This window comes from Arvicanthis niloticus, chromosome 13, assembly GCF_011762505.2.
Source record: "Arvicanthis niloticus isolate mArvNil1 chromosome 13, mArvNil1.pat.X, whole genome shotgun sequence".
Classification (NCBI taxonomy): domain Eukaryota; kingdom Metazoa; phylum Chordata; class Mammalia; order Rodentia; family Muridae; genus Arvicanthis; species Arvicanthis niloticus.
In genome coordinates this window covers 18,385,234-18,406,196 of record NC_047670.1, presented here as the reverse complement: position 1 = coordinate 18,406,196, position 20,963 = coordinate 18,385,234, and the positions used below count along the sequence as shown (strand labels likewise).

Sequence of the window (20,963 nt, the reverse complement as noted above, 5' to 3'; positions counted from 1 at the left end):
GAAAGAAATATATTTGTGGTCATAACCGACTTTACTTCAAAATATTACCTTTACAGAACTTGATACAAAAAATGTTTTTTGACTACCATGATTGGAGTAGATATATCTTCTGTAACTCACTGAAGCTCCAAGAAGTCTTATTAATTAAATATCAACTGTTATTTCATCTATTCAATGATATCTTCCTTAAAAAATTATTAGGAAAAAATAAATTAATAGTTAATGTTTATTACCTTATTCATGTGTAAAAAATTCAACCTTCTCAGTATTGCCAAAAAAATTCCCTATTAAAGATTAAACTATAATATAGCCCAGTCAACAATGCAAGCTTGGAAAGTATTTAACTGTTCTCAAACTTGGTATCTGACAAGTACCTCAGATGGGAAATGACCTGAGTAAGAGGTTTTAATATCTCTCACATTCTTTGAGCTTAAAAATGAAGTTCAACATTATACCTGGAATATAGAGAACAAGGTAAGGAGAGATGCTTTTAGTTTAACCCATTATTTTGTTCAAAAAAAAGGAATTAGGCAAAATAATATGTAATTAAATAACAAAACCTAATGAAGAAAAAAATTGGTAAACTTTCAGTCTCTTAACAATAAGATGTGGGATGGTGCCATGGCTTTGTGGGTTATGGCGTATGTTCCCCCATGCCAGACAACCAAAATCAATGCCCAGACCTACATAGAGGAGGCAAAGAACTGACTCTCACAAATTGCATGGCAAGGACACAAACAACACACACACACACACACACACACACAAAATCACTCACACACACACCACATGAAGAAATAGTATAATTTAAAAATAAAAATATAATATTTTTTTTTAAAGTATCAATTGGTGACACCAAGTGCCTTGAGAAAAAAGGCATAGTAAAAAGGCAAAATTTGGTGTGGTTTATGTCAGTTCACCCCAGGGTTTGTATAGCAATAAATCTCTCTATACTAAGGACTCAAATAATGTAACTGCCAGGGTACTATGATAATTTGTTTGTAATATCTAGCGTTCAGCCAAAATTTAGGTTCTATCTGGCCACTTCAATTATGCATAAATTTTTTCTTTCTTGTATTTCAAAATGTGTCTCTCAACAAAAAAGACAGTCTACATCATCAGAGGTTTTTCAAGTTAACTTCATAACATAATATTATATAGTAAGAAACTTCTGATAACTCTAAGTATTCTGACATCTTAACGTATTCTGGAGCACTTGCTTTACAACTTGCAGTTTAAAATGTATCAAGTAAAATACAATTGCTTCCTTTGTCTCTTTGCTAGACTGCTCAGATGATGCTCAAACATTATAAATCTTGACTTTAGGTCAGGAACACATCCTTGTAAAACTGTTATGTAAATGTTCTAACCCCTATACCAATTAAACTCTTTGTTCACTCACAAGTCCAGCTTTATTCCAGGAATACATGGCCTAGAGCAATGATTCTTTTCTCTTTGGAGCAATGGTCCTCTTTCCAGCTCCTTTCCCATGAGCCAGTTCATTTCAGATTAGCCAATTAAATAAGACAGTGAGATCCCCACCCAGTCAATGGGGAAAGACATAGTCTCTACAAGAATTAGATTAAAACTCAAGTTTATTTCCTGTCTTGGTATGTCTCCTCTTCAGAGCTCTTTTGATCAAGAGTTAAATCTGCATTTTCAAAACACAAAAATTGGAGTAGTGGTCTCCTTTTTATGATCATGAACTTATTTCTAACAAGTATACAACTCAACTTTGAGAACCTTTCTGCTTAAAATAATTATGAATCAAAGGTGGTAAAAAAAAAAAAAAAAAAAAACTGAAGATGTATGCAACCCTAGAAAACTGATTGAGATGAGAGAAACAAATCCCTGGAAAGCAGAGACAGAGGAATGGGAAATACCATCCCTCCTTCATTTTCACCATGCTTGCTGGAGTCCCTTTATTCTGATGAGCTGAAATTAAGGAGATTAGATTATTTTTGTGGAAATATTTCTCCAGTCCTAAATACCTTTAAAATCTGTGTAGAACAAAATAATGCATGACAAAAATCAAAATACAGTCCTTGAAGGCAGTGATTTTGGGCCCAGTGGTAGCTGGACAATTTAGGTGATGAACACAAAATGTACCTGTTAATTTTATGTAATGTAGTTATAACAAAAACAAACAAACAAACAAAAATCAATATGGTTAAGAGGTAGAATGTGAAGAAGAATATGAAAACAATTTAGGTTCTGTTCCATCCTTGTTTATTAAACAATCTACATTAAAACTTTCATTTAAAAAATAAATTTTAATAATTTGGCATATAAAATATATTGCTTAAGAAATACAATATGGCCGGGTGGTGGTGGCACACACGCCTTTAATCCCAGCACTTGGGAAGCAGAGGCAGGTGGATTTCTGAGTTCGAGGCCAGCCTGGTCTATAGAGTGAGTTCCAGGACAGCCAGGACTACACAGAGAAACCCTGTCTCGAAAAACCAAAAAAACAACAAGAAATACAATATGCAGGTGTTTAAACTAAATAGTTAAATAAAATCATATATAGCAAATGCAAAGTTTTAAAAATAATCTCAAATACTGTCATTTTTGATACATCAGAATGATTAAATTTATAAATTTCACGAGTATATAATTGTTGACACAAAACAGTGAATGATACAGATCAAAACAGTCTTAGTTTTCCAACCTATGTTTAAGAGCATGTATGTTTTAGTTTAAAATCCCTACCTTCTGTCTGGAAGGAAGTAAATTTTAACATAAGGATTCCTTGGCCTCCCATCTTCCCTGGAAGGGAGATCCTTTGCTCCCAAAATTGTAACTATCAACTGGTGACCAACCTTGTCAAACCATAGTTTTATCTGAAAAGCAAAAACATTAACTTATCAGCTCAAAATTTACTATCAATACACATTTGCATTTCCAATCTTTATACCATCCTCTAATACTAATATCAGGAGAGATAACATTTTTCCCAGTAAACTGGGATTTATTAAAATAAAAGGATATACTATAATAACTTCAATGAATAAATGAATTGATTCTGATGTCTTAGTTTCATTGATAAATCACTTGGGTTTTTATTATCCTGATGTGATGAGTTATTACTGAACATTTAATAATTTCACTATAGTATTACATAATTTGTACATAATGATTTCTCTACATCTATTTTCATTTAGGAACCCTACAGTTCTTTCTGTTTACCTTTGCCTTGAAAATATATGTGCTAAATGCAGTATGTTGAAAGTAAGAAGGAAATGGTATTCAGAGGGAATTGTCAAGCAAATGTTTGTGTCTCCATAGTAAGACAGATTTCAGAAGATATAAGATGCTTACTAGTAGCTTTTTAATAGATTCCCTTATTTTGTATGTAAAACTATAATAAATTCACCTTTAAAAGTTTTTAGAGGCATAGTTCTTTTTTTCAGTGAAAAAACACATGATACCCTTAAAATAATAAACTTTTACTTTATAATTTTAAATAAGAAAATGTGCATAATGTTGCAATGTCACAATTAGGGATTAGCACTTTATGTCATCCTGCTCCTAAATTCTTTTTTTTTTTTTTTTGGTTTTTCAAGACAGGGTTTCTCTGTGTAGCCCTGGCTGTCCTGGAACTCACTCTGTAGACCAGGCTGGCCTCAAACTCAGAAATCCGCCTGCCTCTGCCTCCCAAGTGCTGGGATTAAAGGAGTGCGCCACCACCACCCGGCTCCTAAATTCTTTTAACAGTTGTCATCTCCTGCAACTTCAAACCTTCACCCCTAGCTCAATGAAGACTCTCTCTATCAGGATCTATAAAAGATCTGTGCATTACTTAAGACTTAGTATCCTTACCATCAGCTAAGAACTGAAGTGGAACCAAAAACTATAGCTTCAGGTTCACAGATTCATTTATCCATGAAATATGGCAGTTCAGTTCCGACTCCGCAATGGTTTTGCTGGGTCCCTCTGTCTACATTCCAGAATATCAGAGGCTAACTAACTGAAGAAGTCGGAAGACGTAGGCGAACAGATTAACAGGGTATATGCAATTATTTCTGTTCTTGCCTTGTTGGGGCTAAAATAGATGAGGCTTCTTACAGAAATAAGTATAAGAGATATCCAACCTACAAAAGTTATTATTACTAGTTTTCATGTTTCATTGATTCAATTTTTTAGTGATTTTATCCTGCTATTGTATAACTAGAATTTTCTACTAGCTAAGAAGTTCAAAAAGAGACCTCAACAAGATTTTCTAAAGCCGTGCTTAATAAATATCTGACAGTTTGCTATTATCTGGCTCACAAGTTTATAAACTTAAAAATTTCTAGGCTAGATTTTTACCTATGAATTAAACTTAGATTTTAGAATTTTAAGAATCAGAGCTTTAATCCAAAGGATCAACGGCCACCCCCCCCATCCCAAAGAAAAAGAGGTCTCATGGCTAAACACAGTGGTTTGTACTTGGAACACCAGCACTGGGAGACTAAAGGAAGGGAAGTGTGGCCGACCTACAGACCTAGGCTAATCTGAGCTATATAACGAGTCTGGAGCTACGCGGGACAAAGAGCAAAGTCCTGTCTCTAAGAAGACATCAACGGACCAGAAACTGACCAGGGGCTGGGGACTAACTCAAAACCTTGAAAGGAAAAAATTTAAATTTGCTTGCTTAGCAATATTAGGCTACAGATATAGATAAGGATTCGAAAACATAAGAGAATAAACTATTCTTTTGACAAAAGCTAAGAGAAAAATAAGGAAATTCAAATGTTTGTTTATGGGATGAAGGAAGTGTAGACAAGCGTCATAGCTTCTAAAACCTGTGATCAAACCCAGATTAATTTAGATATTCTCCACATCAATAATGGCAACAGGTTTTATGTTTTCATCAAAAAGTTTATTCTTCAGATTTCCCTGTAAAGCCAAGTGCTATGATGTACCATTATCTCTAAGTAAACAGACATTAGCATCATGGTTTTGATACTGCTGCATCAGTGTGCTGTCACCTAAATTAATTGTCCTAATATATTAATACTATTAAATAAGAACCAATCTCATTACATCTGATCAAAGTTAGAATTTTTCAGAAGTTGTCTTGAAATTGGCATCTAATAACAGACTTAATTTTGAATTTTATTAAGGAGTACATTGAAGTTTTTAATAGATATCCAGCCCGAAGACTATTTTACAATCTATGTTATTAATAATATGCTTAAACCTGTGTTTTAAAAATAAATATTTAAAGTATAGCTATTTATTCCACAAAATATAACAAATATAACTCATAATTCTATCAATGACAAGTCTTAGTTCAATTAATTTAATAAAAATATTTGTATCATTTTAATTGTTTAATATGACTATTCTTTCTTTGTATCCTTACTCTTTATCCAATTTAAATTGTTCACAACAAAACTTTAGCAACAAACATCAATATTTTATATTATATAATATTAAGTAGAATTAATATTTTAGTTATTTAAAAGTGTTATTCAAAGCCAACAACTTACTAAAAAACATGCACCAAAGCAAGGAAGGCATAATACTACTTTTAGAATAACTATATTAGCATACTGGACCATATAAACAATATCCTAATGAAAAGAGGCAAACAACTTGTACCCAAGTAGTATGGAAAAAAAGCAAAAGCAATAATAGAATAGAAACAAAATAATATGTATATATATATATATATTATTTGGATAATAATTTTTGTTCTTTCAAACTCCAAAAGTGGGATTCTTATATAATAAATACAAAAAAATCGTATTTTAAGTAAGGTACAAATATATTTGCCAATCTCAAGGAGTTATTACTTGGAAAATGCAAGAGAATGTGGAAGTGATGTAGTATAATGAATGATTTAAAGAGACAGCAACACTTATGTAATAAAACAAAATATCTAAAGTTTAAAATTAGTTATTTCAGTAAATGTTACAGAGTTAAGCAAATATCTACATGAAAACTAAATTGGAATGCCACTTTGAAACCTATACATTTGAGCACTTCATTAACTTACAAAATAACTAACAATAATTGTCTCTTTAAATTCGTATTCAATATTCTAATCTCCATGCAGAATTTTACAAGCTGCCTTACAAAATGATTTGGAAGTCAATAGTATGGTTTGGAGCAACATACCAAAAAAAGTGTTCCTACTACGCATTTTCCAAAACATACAAATAAGGGATAAAACACAACTTTAGTCTCTATCAGGCAGACAAAGCCTTTACCTGAACCCTAGGAACAAAAGGCGTTGTTCTTCTACTAAGGCTTTGGCTCTGGTAAGCAAAATTAAAGAAAAAAGCAATAAAACAAAACCAAAGAGGACAATATGCTGGAACTAAAAGACCAAAAGTAAAAATAAACACATAAAACTATCCCTTAAATACGTTTCCATGACAATATGTTCAAATTAAGTAATTCATTATAAAAATAAATATTTCTAAGTGCTAATATAAATGAAAACTATTTAAAATATTCTAAAATGTTTACAATTTATTTAGTCATATTCTTAAAACATAGTTAATATAATAGGAATTAAGACTGAATGTATAAGAACATAGGATTATATAATTTTTAAAAGTGACTAAAGGATAATCACCAAAACAAGAAATTTAAAATTTTACCCTTACACACACTACAGCCCATGATATCCATGGGTGCTTGGTCCCAGCATACCCCCAAACACCAATCCATCAGTTTTCAAATCCTTTATGTAAAATGGCATAGTATATGCACAAAACATACAGGATCTCTAATGCTGTCAATCATCTCTAAACTAGTTACAAAATGAAATATAATGTAAATGCTACAGGTTGTTGGTGTATTGCTATTTAAGAAATAATTATAATAATAATTATTAAAATGTTTATAGTGTCTATAGCTACTCAATAGATTTACTAAAAATTGATCCAGAATTATATAAGAGTATGCATATGAAACCTACTGAAACAGAAGCCTAACAGTCCATAGATTAAGAACAGTTAGGTAAGATGGAGGGAAGGCACTGGCCCCACCGCAGGATGCTTTGCTTGAGATATTGTTAACTCCCAGTCATGTCTACTGCCTCAGTACTGTCTCAGTCGTTGCTTTTTACTTAGAGTTCTTTATTTTTCCTGAACATTTATGACATGATGGTTGATACATGATAGTCCCAACAATTGTGAGAAGTCACTGCTCTAATCCCCAACATGCAAGTGAAGAAAATACACGAAAAAGGTCTAGGTGAACTTTTTTTTTCTTTTTTTTTTTTTTTCCATGAGACTCGGGCAGAGTCACAAGGGAGAAGAGGGATTCGAACCTGAAGAGAGAGCAGAGGGCGCGGGCTTGCCCTCTGCAGGCGGCCGCCTAAGCAGCTGCGCCACCACTCTAGATGAACTTCTAAATGCTCAAAGACTGGCATAATATACACAGGAAGTAAAACATGATTCTCAGAAAGAACGTCACATTTTTTATGAACTTTTTAAGCTTTTATTTTAAAACCATTTCTGAGAATTAAAAAATCGTAATAACCTAACTCATAGATCATAGATGTCAGTGATAGGTCAAGAATAAAACATGGAGCACATCTCAGTCTGAGAATGGATTAAGAACATTTCATTCTGCTCCCCAACAACAGATTCCATCGCCTCTTCACTTTTGTCACAGACAGTGAAGGGCTTTCCTTCTGTCTTCCCCACTGTCACTGAAACTGGTAATTTGTACTGAGCAAGATTATCCCAGATTCAGGGTCACTAGACAGGCACGATAAGAAACAAATCTAAAATCCAAAACAACCTTCACAGCAGACTGTGGGTCACCAGGAGTTGCCTATCTCTCTACAAAAATTAAGTAAGTACCAAATCTGCTATTTTCTTCCTTTTCAAAAGAAGTTATGCTCCAAAGAAGAAGTGTTCAGATATGGAACGGGATTAGAAAAAAAAAAGCCTGTGTGCATAAATCTGCATGGGAGAAAGCTCTAGCAAGTCAGGAGGAGTGTAAAGCTTCCATAGATTAACTACAAGTGCTGAGGGTGAGGAGCGTTAGAGATTTCATTTTCCCTGCTCACAGCTCTACAGTGTTTTAAATAAAATATGCCAAGAAACAGAGATCTTTTAAAAGATATTTTACTTCATAAAATGAAGGCTCTTCTTTAAGAAGAATATTTTCAAAATAATTAATTCTTTATAGTAAATAGTTTTCCATTATCTAAAACAACCTGAAATAAGCAGCTATCAGATTTCTAAAAACATTTTAAAACCTTATGTTTCCCCACGAGTTTATACATTAAAAATAACTATATGTCTGTACATGGGTGACATTTTTAATGATGTAAAATATACAAAATATACAATGAACCATTTAAAGGCTTAAAATTCAGGAGCAATTACTGCATTGGAAAGCTGTGAAATTCTCATTTTCCACAGTTTCAACCTTGGCCATTACCCCAGGAAAACACCCATTCCTTTACTGCTGTGGCTGTCTAGGCTACAGACCTAAGCTGTCTGTGTGGCATGGGGACAGCCTGTGTGCCATATCTGTAGCAGCTAAGGCTTCATACAAATGAGGAATCGAAAACTGCACCACAACCTGTGAATGTCTAATGTCACATTTCACTACTTCCTGTACTATGGTCTTTAGAACATGCTTTTCATGCAATGCATGGAAAACATAAATGTTATAAGAATAAAGTATTAAAACAATAAAAATTGAAAGAAATATAAAGCATGCCTTTAATTCCAGAACACAATCGAGAAGCAGAAGAAGTGTCTGTTAGTTGCAGTCTAGTTTGGAAAAATAGCATTTTCAGACCAGTAAAGGCTACATAGTGATATACTGTCTCAAATTAAAAAGGGAGGGAGGGAGGCAGGGAGGGAGGTAGAGAGGGAGGGAGGGAGGGAGGGAGGGAGGGAGGGAGGGAGAGAGGGAAGGCGAAGAGGCAATGATAGAAGGAAGGAAGGGGAGAGAAGGGAAAAAAAGAAGTAAAAGAAACCGACAACTTCATACATGAAATATGTTTAAATGTTCTCATGTTTCATAAAGGGAGAGATAAAATACTATTATTCTAAAATTCTTCAATTCTTAAGTGGGTAAGTAAAATTGATATTTGTAATATTTGGCAAAAGTGAAATATAAAAAGATTAAGATATAGTAATTTTGCAACAATAAATCAATCACAGACACTATAATTAAAAAACAAAAAGTTATCAGTAAAATCAATAAGGAGTTTCTATACGGAAAAAAAAGAATTCTAAGACTTTCTCACCTAGAGAAAAAGAATGAGAAGTATTTAGCCTAACAACCTATCAAACTACTAACCAAATATGGTAAGCATATTTAAAACTATTCAGAATCAAAAAAAGTTCTCTTGCAAATGAAGAAACTGCGAACTTAAAGAATCACGGTAAGGAAATGCTGCCAATGGACTAACAGGATTCAGGAAGAATAAGCTTGATTGGGTTCATTCTGATTTTCTCATCAAATAAATTAATGGTTCTTTTGTGGGTAAGTCCTAGAATAACAAGTAGTCACAGGATTCAGCATGGGGAGAAAATTAATTATACACACCTTTAAAAGATTAACCAACAGACTTGAGTATAAGCATGCAAACAAGACCTATTGATTATGTGTTTTCTTTTTGAAAAGATATCAGCAAATGAACTAATATAGTAGGAAAATCACCTCAAAAACAGTGTTCTGAGGCATCAGCAATGTTTTGATTTAATGAAGAATGAACACAAGTAGAATTTTTGAAAAGCAAATATGTCCAAAGGTAGAAGAAAATGGGGGTGTGATTGTGATGGTTAAAAAAAAAATATCAACTTGATTGAATCAGGTATCACAAGAGAAATGATCTTTGTAGGCATGCCTGTCAGCAGGATCTTGATATCTAACACTGGTTGAGGAGGGAAAACACATCTTAAGGATGGGTGAGCCAGTCTCTGGGCAAGGCCCCTGATAAAGGGAGCAAAGCACTGACATATATCCACATCCTTTCTGCTTCCTGGTGGATGTAAGATGACCAGGTATTTAAGTTCCTGATACAGGAATAAACCCTTTCTACTTATGTTGCTCTTACCATATTATTTAATTACAGCTGCAGGAGAAAGACTAAGAGAGAAAGTTCTACTAACACTGCCTACAAGTGTTCTAAAGAACTGACATTTGTAGGCAAGCTGCAAACTCCTACAATATTGCACTAAACCAGAATTTCCTATACGCTGATACAAACTTATAAGTAACTCAGGAGAGCCTTTTGTTTATGCTGACCTAACACAAAGAACATGAATGAAATTAAAAATTATAAGGTAATAATAGGCATTCTATTTTGTTCACTTATATATCTGGTAACTAGAACTACTGTTTCTGTTAAAAATTTAACTTATATGTATATATAAAATAGGTGATTGATATATAAGTGCGACTAGAATATTTTTTAATTTCAAATTTATACTTTAGCATTTGTATTATAATTTTACTTCTAGTAAGTTCTTAACAAAGTCATTTACTATAAATATTAATATGTATCTAAGTATTTCAGTAGCATGATTATTTGTAATATTAAAAACTAGACATTAAGATAAATGTAGTCTTATGGATTGGAAAGTAAAGTTAAGAGGAGTTTTTAAAGACACTACAAAGTCTATAAGTTAATATAGAAAAAAAGCAGAATTCAGGCCATACACTTATAATTCCAGAACTTTGAGGCAGAAGCTGAAGGGTCACCAGAAGTTCAATCCAAGCCTGGTCTACATATGATGTTCAGTCTAGATAAAACTATACAGTAAAATTCTAATTAAAAAAAAAAAACAGAAGAAAGAAAAAAAGAATGCAAAAGTATGTAAAATTTTATTTCAAATATATGTGCATGTACTTTAAAAAGTCACACATAGTATTAAGATTATTAGTGATTTTACTTTTTGTTTTTATACTGACTAGATTTCTGATAATAAATATAAACCATGCTTATAATTCCTGTCTTTTTTGTATGTAATTTGATTGTGTATCTGTTTATAATTTCAAAATGTATGCAATTAACATTTTAACTGAATTCATAGAATATATTCCTTCCAAGGTATAAAAGTGAGAATATGCTTTTCATATTCAGCTACAGTTACATGGATTTGGATTGCCCTCACAGCCTTCGCAACTTTGACCTACTTCTAGACTTATTTTGAGTCAGAAGGAAATCAATTGAGTTTAAAATTTCTCCAAATCCCTTCCCTGTATTTCTAACTACCTCTTCTAGAACAATTTGTATCTGATGTTGTAATTTGAAATGATGTTAACAAAGTCTAACTCTTAAAGAGCAACAGTGCTCTCCCAAGCCATGTCCCCTTAAAACTAAATGGAAAAAATGTTCAGCTGACTTAAGAGGAAGGTATGTCTAACGAATTTAAAGTACAGTTTCACAATAGTTTGTGTGGTAACTGTTTTAATCAATACCAATAATCACAGTTTTAATCAATACCAATTCTGGGTTTGCGAACTTAAATAGTTCTTTTCTTTAGTACTCAGGAAATTCCAAATTAACAATCACTGGTTTATTAATAATAACTAGAACAATAAAGCTGAATGTGTTCTAATATGCAAGTGATAATGTAATAAAAGAACTTAAATTTGCAAACCACACATAATAAAAATACAATATAGAATTGGAATTGAAGTCTTAACTGGAACTTGGAAATATACCAATCAGTACTCACAAGATAAAATGTTACTCAGTATACATGGGAGTCTATTATATATATATCCTACATTGCATCATTTAGTCTTGACTGTTGTAAAAAAAAATTACTTCTAGAAAGCTTATATGTGTGAACAATATTAAAAATCAATCCCAAAATTCCTTAAGACTAAAAAGCAAAGAAGATTACATAAATATTCACTTCTATCTTAATTCAATCTCTGTATGATATACTATTTTCCTCTCTCTTAAAAAATAATAGCAATTACCAGTCATTTAAAAGTAAAGAGTAAAAATCATCACCCCCAACTTCTGAAATATTCTGATGGTTAAAAAAAGGGATTACATATCTTCATGAAATTATTAAACTCTATAAACTTCACATTAAGAAAGCATTACATGAAATAACCCAATTTTTTTAAGTAACTAAAAATTATCAAAAAAAAAAAGCTAATGGTAAAGGCACAATTATGTTCTAGGAAGAACTTGGTTTACAAACAAAACAAAAACAAAACAAACTAACTAACCAAAAACCCTTAGCATCATATTTTAAAAGCCTCGCTCAATATTTGCAAAGAGATAAATCTGTGATTACATACTGAAAGCTGTCCAGATAAGAACTGCGGGACATCCCTCAGCATGCCAGGACTCATGGGTGAGGTAACGGAGATAGAAGGACGATCCATTTTTTGAGATTCAAATGAGCTAGAACCTGAAATGAAAATTATACACAAAGAATAATGAAATGTCTCTTCCTATTTCAGAACACGAGCATGCTCCTTTTAAAAGTCCTTTAAGTGTCATTTTATATTGACCACTTTATTTCATAATGCTATACTCTTAAGGAGTTTTTAGTGAGGTTTTGCTTTTGTTTCAGACAGATGATTTTTGTTGTCTGATTTGTTTTGTCGAGGTGTGATTTAGAACCACAGTTATACTTGTGCTGTGTGACTTTGTAACAGCAGCAGGCTCCATTCCTAACTTACCTGTCAATTATCTGATCTATACTTACACTATATATTGAGAAAACATTAAAGTGCAAAAGGAAGAAAAACCAAAACATGAAACAATAAACCTTTTTCTTGACCTAAACCTAAAATATAAATGCTAAGAACATAAGTACTAGAATGTCAAAAATTATTAAATGTTGTTGGCTAAATTTTAAGAGATATCTTGTATGATATAAAAATATTACTACAGCAGAAATGAAATGAGAGGTTATGAAAAAGATAGGCAATAGCAGAAACAGCAATAACCAAATGTTGTATTGTGACTGTGGTTCTAAGCAATTGATAGAACCAGTTGGAATGGGAATAGAAATAGATACTAGGGTACTGGCAGGCTATATACACTAAGAAGAGGATTATGACTTCCACTGTGAAGGGAGTGAGCAGGACTTCGGGTGATACTAAAGTAATGCAGACAATAGGACTGAGGGCGCGGTCCAGTGGAAAGCTGCCATTTGTCAGGCATGTATGACACTCTAGGTTCAATCTTCAACTATGTAGGAGGGAAAACAAAGATGTGAGAAGTGCGGGAGACCATATTATCCCGAACACAATGTCACCTTTGTACCAGTTAGGGTCTCTAAAAAAGTTGGTGCACTGATGTTCACTGGAATCTAGAAAACTGTACCAATGGTTACAGGAGATGAGAGATGGGGCAGTAGAACTTACTTTGGAACCCCAGTGACTTTTAACATCTTTGAGTATCCAAAAACAATGTAAACACATAAGATACAAATAGCACTAAACATCAGAGTCAAGACTAGAATTTGAGGTCAGTCTGTTGAACCATGGTGCCTAGTTAGAAACGCACATGTGTAAAACTCACTTCTAGAATGTGCAGCACGGAGTTTTGAGGGAAAGGTGCAAATTTAGGCTTGGTGCTTTACATTACTTGCAAATAGTAATGGTTATGACTTTTCACAATATTAAGAAGTATATTAATGGTGCCTTTGTAGAAGTAATTTGTTATCTCACAAGGCTTACAAAGCATCGGAAAACAGGGGAAATTAGTAAAATATATTCTTTAAGCACACAGGAATGAAGAGATGATGATAGCATCTTTTAATAATGCAACTTTGGCAGTCACTTGGCCAGCACTTAAAACCGTAGAAAGCAAACAATCTACAGATGTATCCAGAACCGCACCTTTAAGAGTGGTCTGTGGGCAGGCATATAGTCTACTGTTTAAAGAATAAAGGTTTGAAACAACATTGAATTAACATTCTTGTCTCTCCAGGGACAAGTTTACCAGCACAGTCTGAGGCTTTTCTAGATAGTCAAAGAGTTTCCTATTGCTTTCATGGTATCTTGCTAATATAAGGAGAAAAAAACTTGGCCTTCGACATAGTTTTTAAAAAGAATCATGATGATATAGCTGCAACACCAAGTTGCAAGTATTAAATAAAATGAAACCAATGACAGTAGCACTATATAACTCCAATGCTTATTTATTACAGTATACTTTATCTGACCAGGACCACAACTATCTTGCCACTGCCATGACAATGTGACATTTCTAAGCTTCATTTTGCTTAGACCTGGCTTCCTCCACTTGTTTCAATGAGAGAATCAGTGTTAAGTATAAATAGCTCTTTGAAAGCATTTCCCAGAACACCTGAATCCTCCAAGGACAAGTGGACATCCTTACAGAGGCTTTAAAAGGTGTTCAATGTGGCTGCTGCTCCTGAATCCTTCTAATTTCCCCTTGCAAACTTCACTCAGCTATCACAGCCATTCTTTGAAGTTTTTTCCAAACTACTTTGCTTTTTGTCTATCTTATTCAACATTGTTTTTTAAATCGCAACCCTCATCTTCTCTCCTTGTATCCCTTATATACTACACTTAGTCAATACAGTTCATTAGAAAAGAGCTAATTCAGATATGAAATTGTAGTTGAAAACAAAATAAACGTGAAGTTGTATGGCGGTTGTTCCATTACTGCTGTGATATAACACAGCTGTCCCCTGTGTTAGCTGTGTATCGGTGTTCCCTGCCTAGCACCGCTGCACTATCAGGTATTTGTACCTATGTACCTGCAAATCTTTTCACCACGACAGCCATTCTTTGAAGTTTTTTCCAAACTACTTTGCTTTTTGTCTATCTTATTCAACATTGTTTTTTAAATCGCAACCCTCATCTTCTCTCCTTGTATCCCTTATATACTACACTTAGTCAATACAGTTCATTAGAAAAGAGCTAATTCAGATATGAAATTGTAGTTGAAAACAAAATAAACGTGAAGTTGTATGGCGGTTGTTCCATTACTGCTGTGATATAAAATTAGATTTACTATCTTAATCTGGAAAAATAAAAATTACAATAAATACAACTATTCACTAGATGTTTCCAAGCATACCCTTCTACAAAACAGTAGAGTTACACGGTTAGAGACTTTACATCTTGTGGGAAACCTTGGGAGGAGGTGGATTTTGTAGGTGGTAAAAATGATCATGACTTTGCATTGGGATACGGGTGCATAGGCAGCCCAAACTTGCCTAGCTTATATCTGATATGCGGTTTGTTAGAACATGCCTTAGCAAAGAGCTGTAAAAACGACAATAATCATGGCAGGGTAAAATAAAATACTGAAATGGTTATAGAACTTGAATATTTTCAACAGAGATATGAAATACTATGAAATTTTCCATTTTTATATGATTTAATAATTGAGACTATAAATTTACTTATCTTATTCCATATTACTAGATACACTTATTTACTAGATCTCTAATAAATAATATGCTTAACGACATATCCTAGAATAAATTGAACTTACTGGATTCCAGTTGTGCATGCGTGCTATCAGGTATTCTAGGAATATCTCTGGAATGATAGAAAAGGATAAAAAATTAATTTTATCAATTGAAGCATCTTGTCTTTCAACCAAAATTAGAAATAAAAAGCGAATACTGGGAAATAAGTATATAAAAGCTTTATGAAAATGACCAAAGACCAACCACAATGTTTTGTTTTGTTTGGGACAAGCTGACCTAGGTACACAGGTGAGGCCAGCCTTGAACTGGCCACACAGTTCTGTCTCTTCCTCCCAAGTCTGGGATCACATTTTTACAGCTTATCTGACAGAAATTAAAACCTCTGTGCATTTTAGAACATTTATAAGAATTTACACTGTGTTTCCTATTTGCCTTACTGTATAACCTTAGAATATAATCTACTCTAAAAAACTCTATTCAACAAGGTGAGTTTTATAAAAATATATTAATTCTTTATTTTTGCCTTCTCTTCTAAATAAATCACACTGGAACTCAAATCAAATATCACTAAAACATTGCAATTGTAACTAAAATCTTTATATGTTACATTGATAACAGGCAAGCATGATACACACCAGGAGCTCCAAAGTTACCTTGTAACTATTTATATCAAAAACACCTATGCTTATTTCATATACAAGTAGACAGTAATAACTAGGTTCATTCATAAAATAACTATAAATTATTTAAAATATTAAATAAATAATTCAATATACTGTAATATTAAAATAGAAACACTATGGTTTTACCATATTTACAAACTTTGAAGAGGCAAAAGGCTAAAATCAATTATTCCCTAAGTGAAAGAAAACAGTACATGATTGAAGGAAGAAATTTCTGGAGCCTCCATTCATAGATGCTTGCCTCCCATTTAATTATTTAATAATTAATTCAATAGTTCACTGTCAAGTTACACATTTTTTCATTTTTGGTAATAAAAGATTCATGATAAGATTTAAGATATAGATTATATGTCCAGTTCAATCTGAATTTTATATATAAAATACTTTTTAATGTGATATATTTAATTTTTAAATTTTTAAAAACTTTTATGCGATTTTTTTTATTTGCATTTCAAATGTTATCCCCTTTCCAGGTCCCCCCGCCAAGTCCCCTATACCATGCCCCCTTCCCCTGCTTCTGTGAGAGTGTTCCCACACACACCCACCCACCCACTCCTGCCTCCCTGACTATGCACTCCCCTACACTGGGGCATTGAGCCTTCACAGGACCAAGTACATCTTCTCCCATTGATGCCCAACAAGAACATCCTTTTGTACATATGTGGCTAGAGCCACAGGTCCCTCCATGTGTACTCTTTAGTTGGTGGTTTGGTTCCTGGGAGCTCTGGGGGTCCTGGTTGGTTGATATTGTTGTTCTTCCTATGGGGTTGCAGACCCTTTCAGCCCCTTCAGTCCTTTCTCTAACTCCTCCATTGGGGATCCTATGCTCAGTCCAATGGTTGGCTGTGAGCATGAGCCTCTGTATTTGTCAGGCTCTGGCAGAACCTCTCAGAAGACAGCTATATCAAGCTCCTGTCAGCATGTACTTCTTGGCATCCATAACAGTGTCTGCATTTGGTGACTGTATATGGAATGGATCCCCAGGTAAGGCAGTCTCTAGATGGCGCTTCCATCAGTCTCTGCTTCACACGTTGACTTCATATTTGCTCTCATGGTATTTTGTTCCTCCTTCTATGAAGGACCAAAGCAATCACACTATATTCTTCCTTCTTCTTGAGCTTCATGTGGTCTCTGAATTATATCTTAGGTATTATGAGCTTTTGGGCTAATATCTGAAAATAAGTGAGTACATACCATGTGTGTTCTTTTGTGATTGGGTTACCTCACTAAGGATGGTATTTTCTAGTTCTATCCATTTACCTAAGAATTTCTCGAATTCATTGTTTTTAATAGCTGAGTAATACTCCATTATGTAAATGTACCACATTTTCTGTATCCATTCCTCTATTGAAGGACATCTGGGTTTTTTCCAGCTTCTGGATATTATAAATAAGGCTGCTATGAATACAATGTAGTATGCGTCCTTCTTATATGTTGGAGCATCTTTTAGGTATATGCCCGGGAGTGGTATAGCTGGGTCCTCAGGTAATACTATGTCCAATTTTCTGAGGAACCACCAAACTGATTTCCAGAATGGTTGTACCATCTTACACTTCCACCAACAATGGAGGAGTGTTCCTCTTCTCCACATCCTCACCAGCATTTACTGTCACCTGAGTTTTTGATCTTAGCCATTCTGACTGGTGTGAGGTGGAATCTCAGGGTTGTTTTGATTTGCATTTCCCTGATGACTAAAGATGTTGAACATTTCTTTAGGTGCTTCTCGGCCATTCGATATTCCTCAGTTGAGAATTCTTTGTTTAGCTCTGTACCCCATTTTAATAAGGTTATTTGATTCTCTGGAGTCTAACTTCTTGAATTCTTTGTATATATTGGATATTAGCCCTCTATCGGATGTACTACTGGAAAAGATATTTTCCCAATGTGTTGGTTGCTGTTTTGTCCTATTGACAGTGTTCTTTGCCTTACAGGAGCTTTGTAATTTTATGAGGTCCCATTTGTCAATTCTTGATCTTAGAGTACAAGCTATTGGTGTTCTGTTCAGGAACTTTTCATCTGTGCCCATGTGTTTGAGGCTCTTCCACACTTTCTCTTCTAATAGTTTCAATGTGTCCGGTTTTATATGGAGGTCCTTGATCCACTTGGACTTGAGCCTTGTGCAAGGTGGCAAATATGGGTCTATTTTCATTGTTCTACATACAGACAGCCAGTTAGACCAGCAGCATTTATTGAAGATGCTTTCTTTATTCCATTGCATATTTTTGGTGTCTTTGTCAAAGATCAAGTGACTTTCTGTAAGTGTGTGGTTTTATTTCAGGGTCTTCAATTCTAATCCATTGATCTTCCTGCCTGTCTCTGTTCCAATACCATGCAGTTTTTATCACTATTGCTCTGTAGTAAAGCTTGAAGTCAGGGATGGTGATTCTTCCAGAAGTTCTTTTTTTTTTTGAGAATAGTTTTTGCTATCCTGGGTTTTTTGTTATTCCAAATAAATTTGCAAATTGCTTTTTCTAACTCTATGAAGAATTGAGTAGGAATTTTGATGGGGATTACATTCGGCAAGAAGGCCATTTTTACTGTATAAATCCTGCCAATCCATGAGCACAGGGGATCTTTCTATCTTCTGAGATCTTCTTTAATTTCTTTCTTCGGAGACTTGAAGATTTGTCATGCACATCTTTCACTTGCTTGAATAGAGTCACACCAAGGTATTTTATATTATTTGTGACTATTGTAAAGGGTGTCATTTCCCTAATTTCTTTCTCAGCCTGTTTATCCTTTAAGTAGAAGAAGGCTAATGATTTATTTGAGTTAATTTTATATCCAGCCACTTTGCTGAAGTTCTTTTATCAGGGTTAGGAATTCTCTGGTGGAATTTCTGAAGTCACTTAAGTATACTATCATATCTTCTGAAAAAAGTGATATTTTGACTTCTTCCTTTCCAATTTGTATTCCTTTGACTTCCTTTTGTTATCTAATTGTCTAATGGTTAGGACTTTGAGTACTATATTGAATAGATAGGGGGAGAGTGGCCAGCCTTGTTTAGTCCCTGATTTTAGTGGTATTGCTTCAAGTTTCTCTCCATTTAGTTTGATGTTGGCTACTGGCTTGCTGTATATTGCTTTTAGTATGTTTAGGTATGGGCCTTGAATTCCTGATCTTTCCAAGTCTTTTACCATGAAGGGGTGTTGAATTTTGTCAAATGCTTTCTCAGCATCTAATGAGATGATCATGTGTTTTTTTTTCTCTTTGTGTTCGTTGATATAGTGGATTACATTGATGGATTTCCATATATTGAACCATCCCTGCATCCCTGGGATGAAGCCTACTTGATCATGATGGATGATTGTTTTGATGTGTTCTTGGATGAGGTTTGTAAGAATTTTATTGAGTAGTTTTGCGTTGATATTAATAAAAAAATTGGTCTAAAGCTCTCTTTCTTTGTTGGGTCTTCGTGTGGTTTAGGTGTAAGTGTAATTGTGGCTTCATAGAATGAATTGAGTAGTGTTCCTTCTCTTTCTGTTTTGTGGAATAGTTTAAATAGTATTAGAATTAGGTCTTTTTTGACAGTCTGATTGAATTCTGCACTAAAACCATCTGGTCCTAGGCTTTTTTTGGTTGGGAGACTTTTAATGACTGCTGCTATTTCTTTAGGGGTTATGGGACTGTTTAGATGGTTTATCTGATCCTGATTTAACTTTGGCACCTGACATCTGTCTAGATGTTTTTTGAGTTTCTTTGGTTTCTGTTGTTATGTCTCCCTTTTCATTTCTGATTTTGTTAATTTGGTTACTGTCTCTGTGCCCTCTGGTTAGTCTGCCTAGGGTTTAAGTATCCTGTCGATTTTCTCAAAGAACCAGCTCCTGGTTTTGTTGATACTTTGTATAATTCTTTTTATTTCTACTTGATTGATTTCAGCCCTGAGTTTGGCTATTTCCTGCTTTCTATTCCTCTTGGGTGTATTTGCTTCTTTTTGTTCTTGAGCTTTTAGGTGTGGTGTCGAGCTGCTAGTGTAGGCTCTCTCCAGTTTCTATTTGTAGGCACTTAGAGCTATGAGTTTTCCTCTTAGCACTGCTTTCATTGTGTCCCATAAGTTTTGGTAGGATGTGCCTTCATTTTCATTAAATTCTAAAAAGTCTTTAATTTCTTTCTTTATTTCTTCCTTGACCAAGTTATCATTGAGTAGAGCATTGTTCAGCTTTCATGTGTATAATAGTGGGGTGGTGAAGTCCCCCACTATTATTGTGTGAAGTGCAATGTTTGCTTTGAGCTTTAGTAATGTTTCTTTTATAAATATGGTTACCCTCAAGCATAGATGTTCAGAATTGAGAGTTCATCTTGGTAGACTGTTACTTTGATGAGTGTGAAGTGTCCTTTCTTATCTTTTTTTTTTTTTTTGATAAATTTTGGTTGAAAGTCGATATTATTCTCTATTAGAATGGCTACTCCAGCTTGTTTTTTGGGATCATTTGTTTGGAAAAATTGTTTTCCACTCTTTTACTCTAAGGTAGTGTCTGTCTTTGTCACTGAGGTGAGTTTCCTGTATGCAGCAAAATACTGGGTCCTGTTTACGTATCCAGTCTGTTAGTCTATGTGTTTTTATTGAATAATTGAGTCCATTGATGTTAAGAGATATTAAGGAAAAGTGATTGTTGCTTCCTCTTATCTTTTCATTTATATAAGTTTCTACAGAAAAAGCACTGGTGGGACACATCATGCATAATCTTTATAACTCAGATGACAGGGTTAACTTTACTGCCTCTTTTGGAAAAAATAAGATATTTGCAATAAATACAATGTCAAAGTGTGTGTTTTAATGTTGTCTGTTTTGCTCTTACTAATCACATTTTATAAGAAACTACTTTTCCCTAAGTAAGCCCTGTATCTGGATATTATATGCTTTTTGTTTCTATCTTTGTAAACTAGTCTCCATTTAAAAAACAAAAACAATTTTTAAGATACG

General features: G+C 33.9%; 1 protein-coding gene across 49 annotated transcripts in view; it reads right to left on the bottom strand.

Moving 5' to 3' along the window:
* Nucleotides 1-20,963, bottom strand: part of Rims2 (regulating synaptic membrane exocytosis 2) — a 465,628-nt gene that overhangs the window by 204,126 nt on the left and 240,539 nt on the right. For 26 of the 49 annotated variants that reach the window (XM_076911301.1, XM_076911289.1, XM_076911291.1 and 23 more), the window contains 4 exons: nucleotides 15,419-15,465; nucleotides 12,235-12,347; nucleotides 6,201-6,248; nucleotides 2,713-2,843 (listed from right to left, as the gene is read on the bottom strand). In XM_076911301.1, the coding sequence (XP_076767416.1) occupies nucleotides 2,713-2,843; nucleotides 6,201-6,248; nucleotides 12,235-12,347; nucleotides 15,419-15,465 (339 nt within the window). The remainder of the gene's footprint in view (nucleotides 1-2,712; nucleotides 2,844-6,200; nucleotides 6,249-12,234; nucleotides 12,348-15,418; nucleotides 15,466-20,963) is intronic. The other 23 variants (XM_076911294.1, XM_076911310.1, XM_076911315.1 and 20 more) reach the window with 1 other exon arrangement.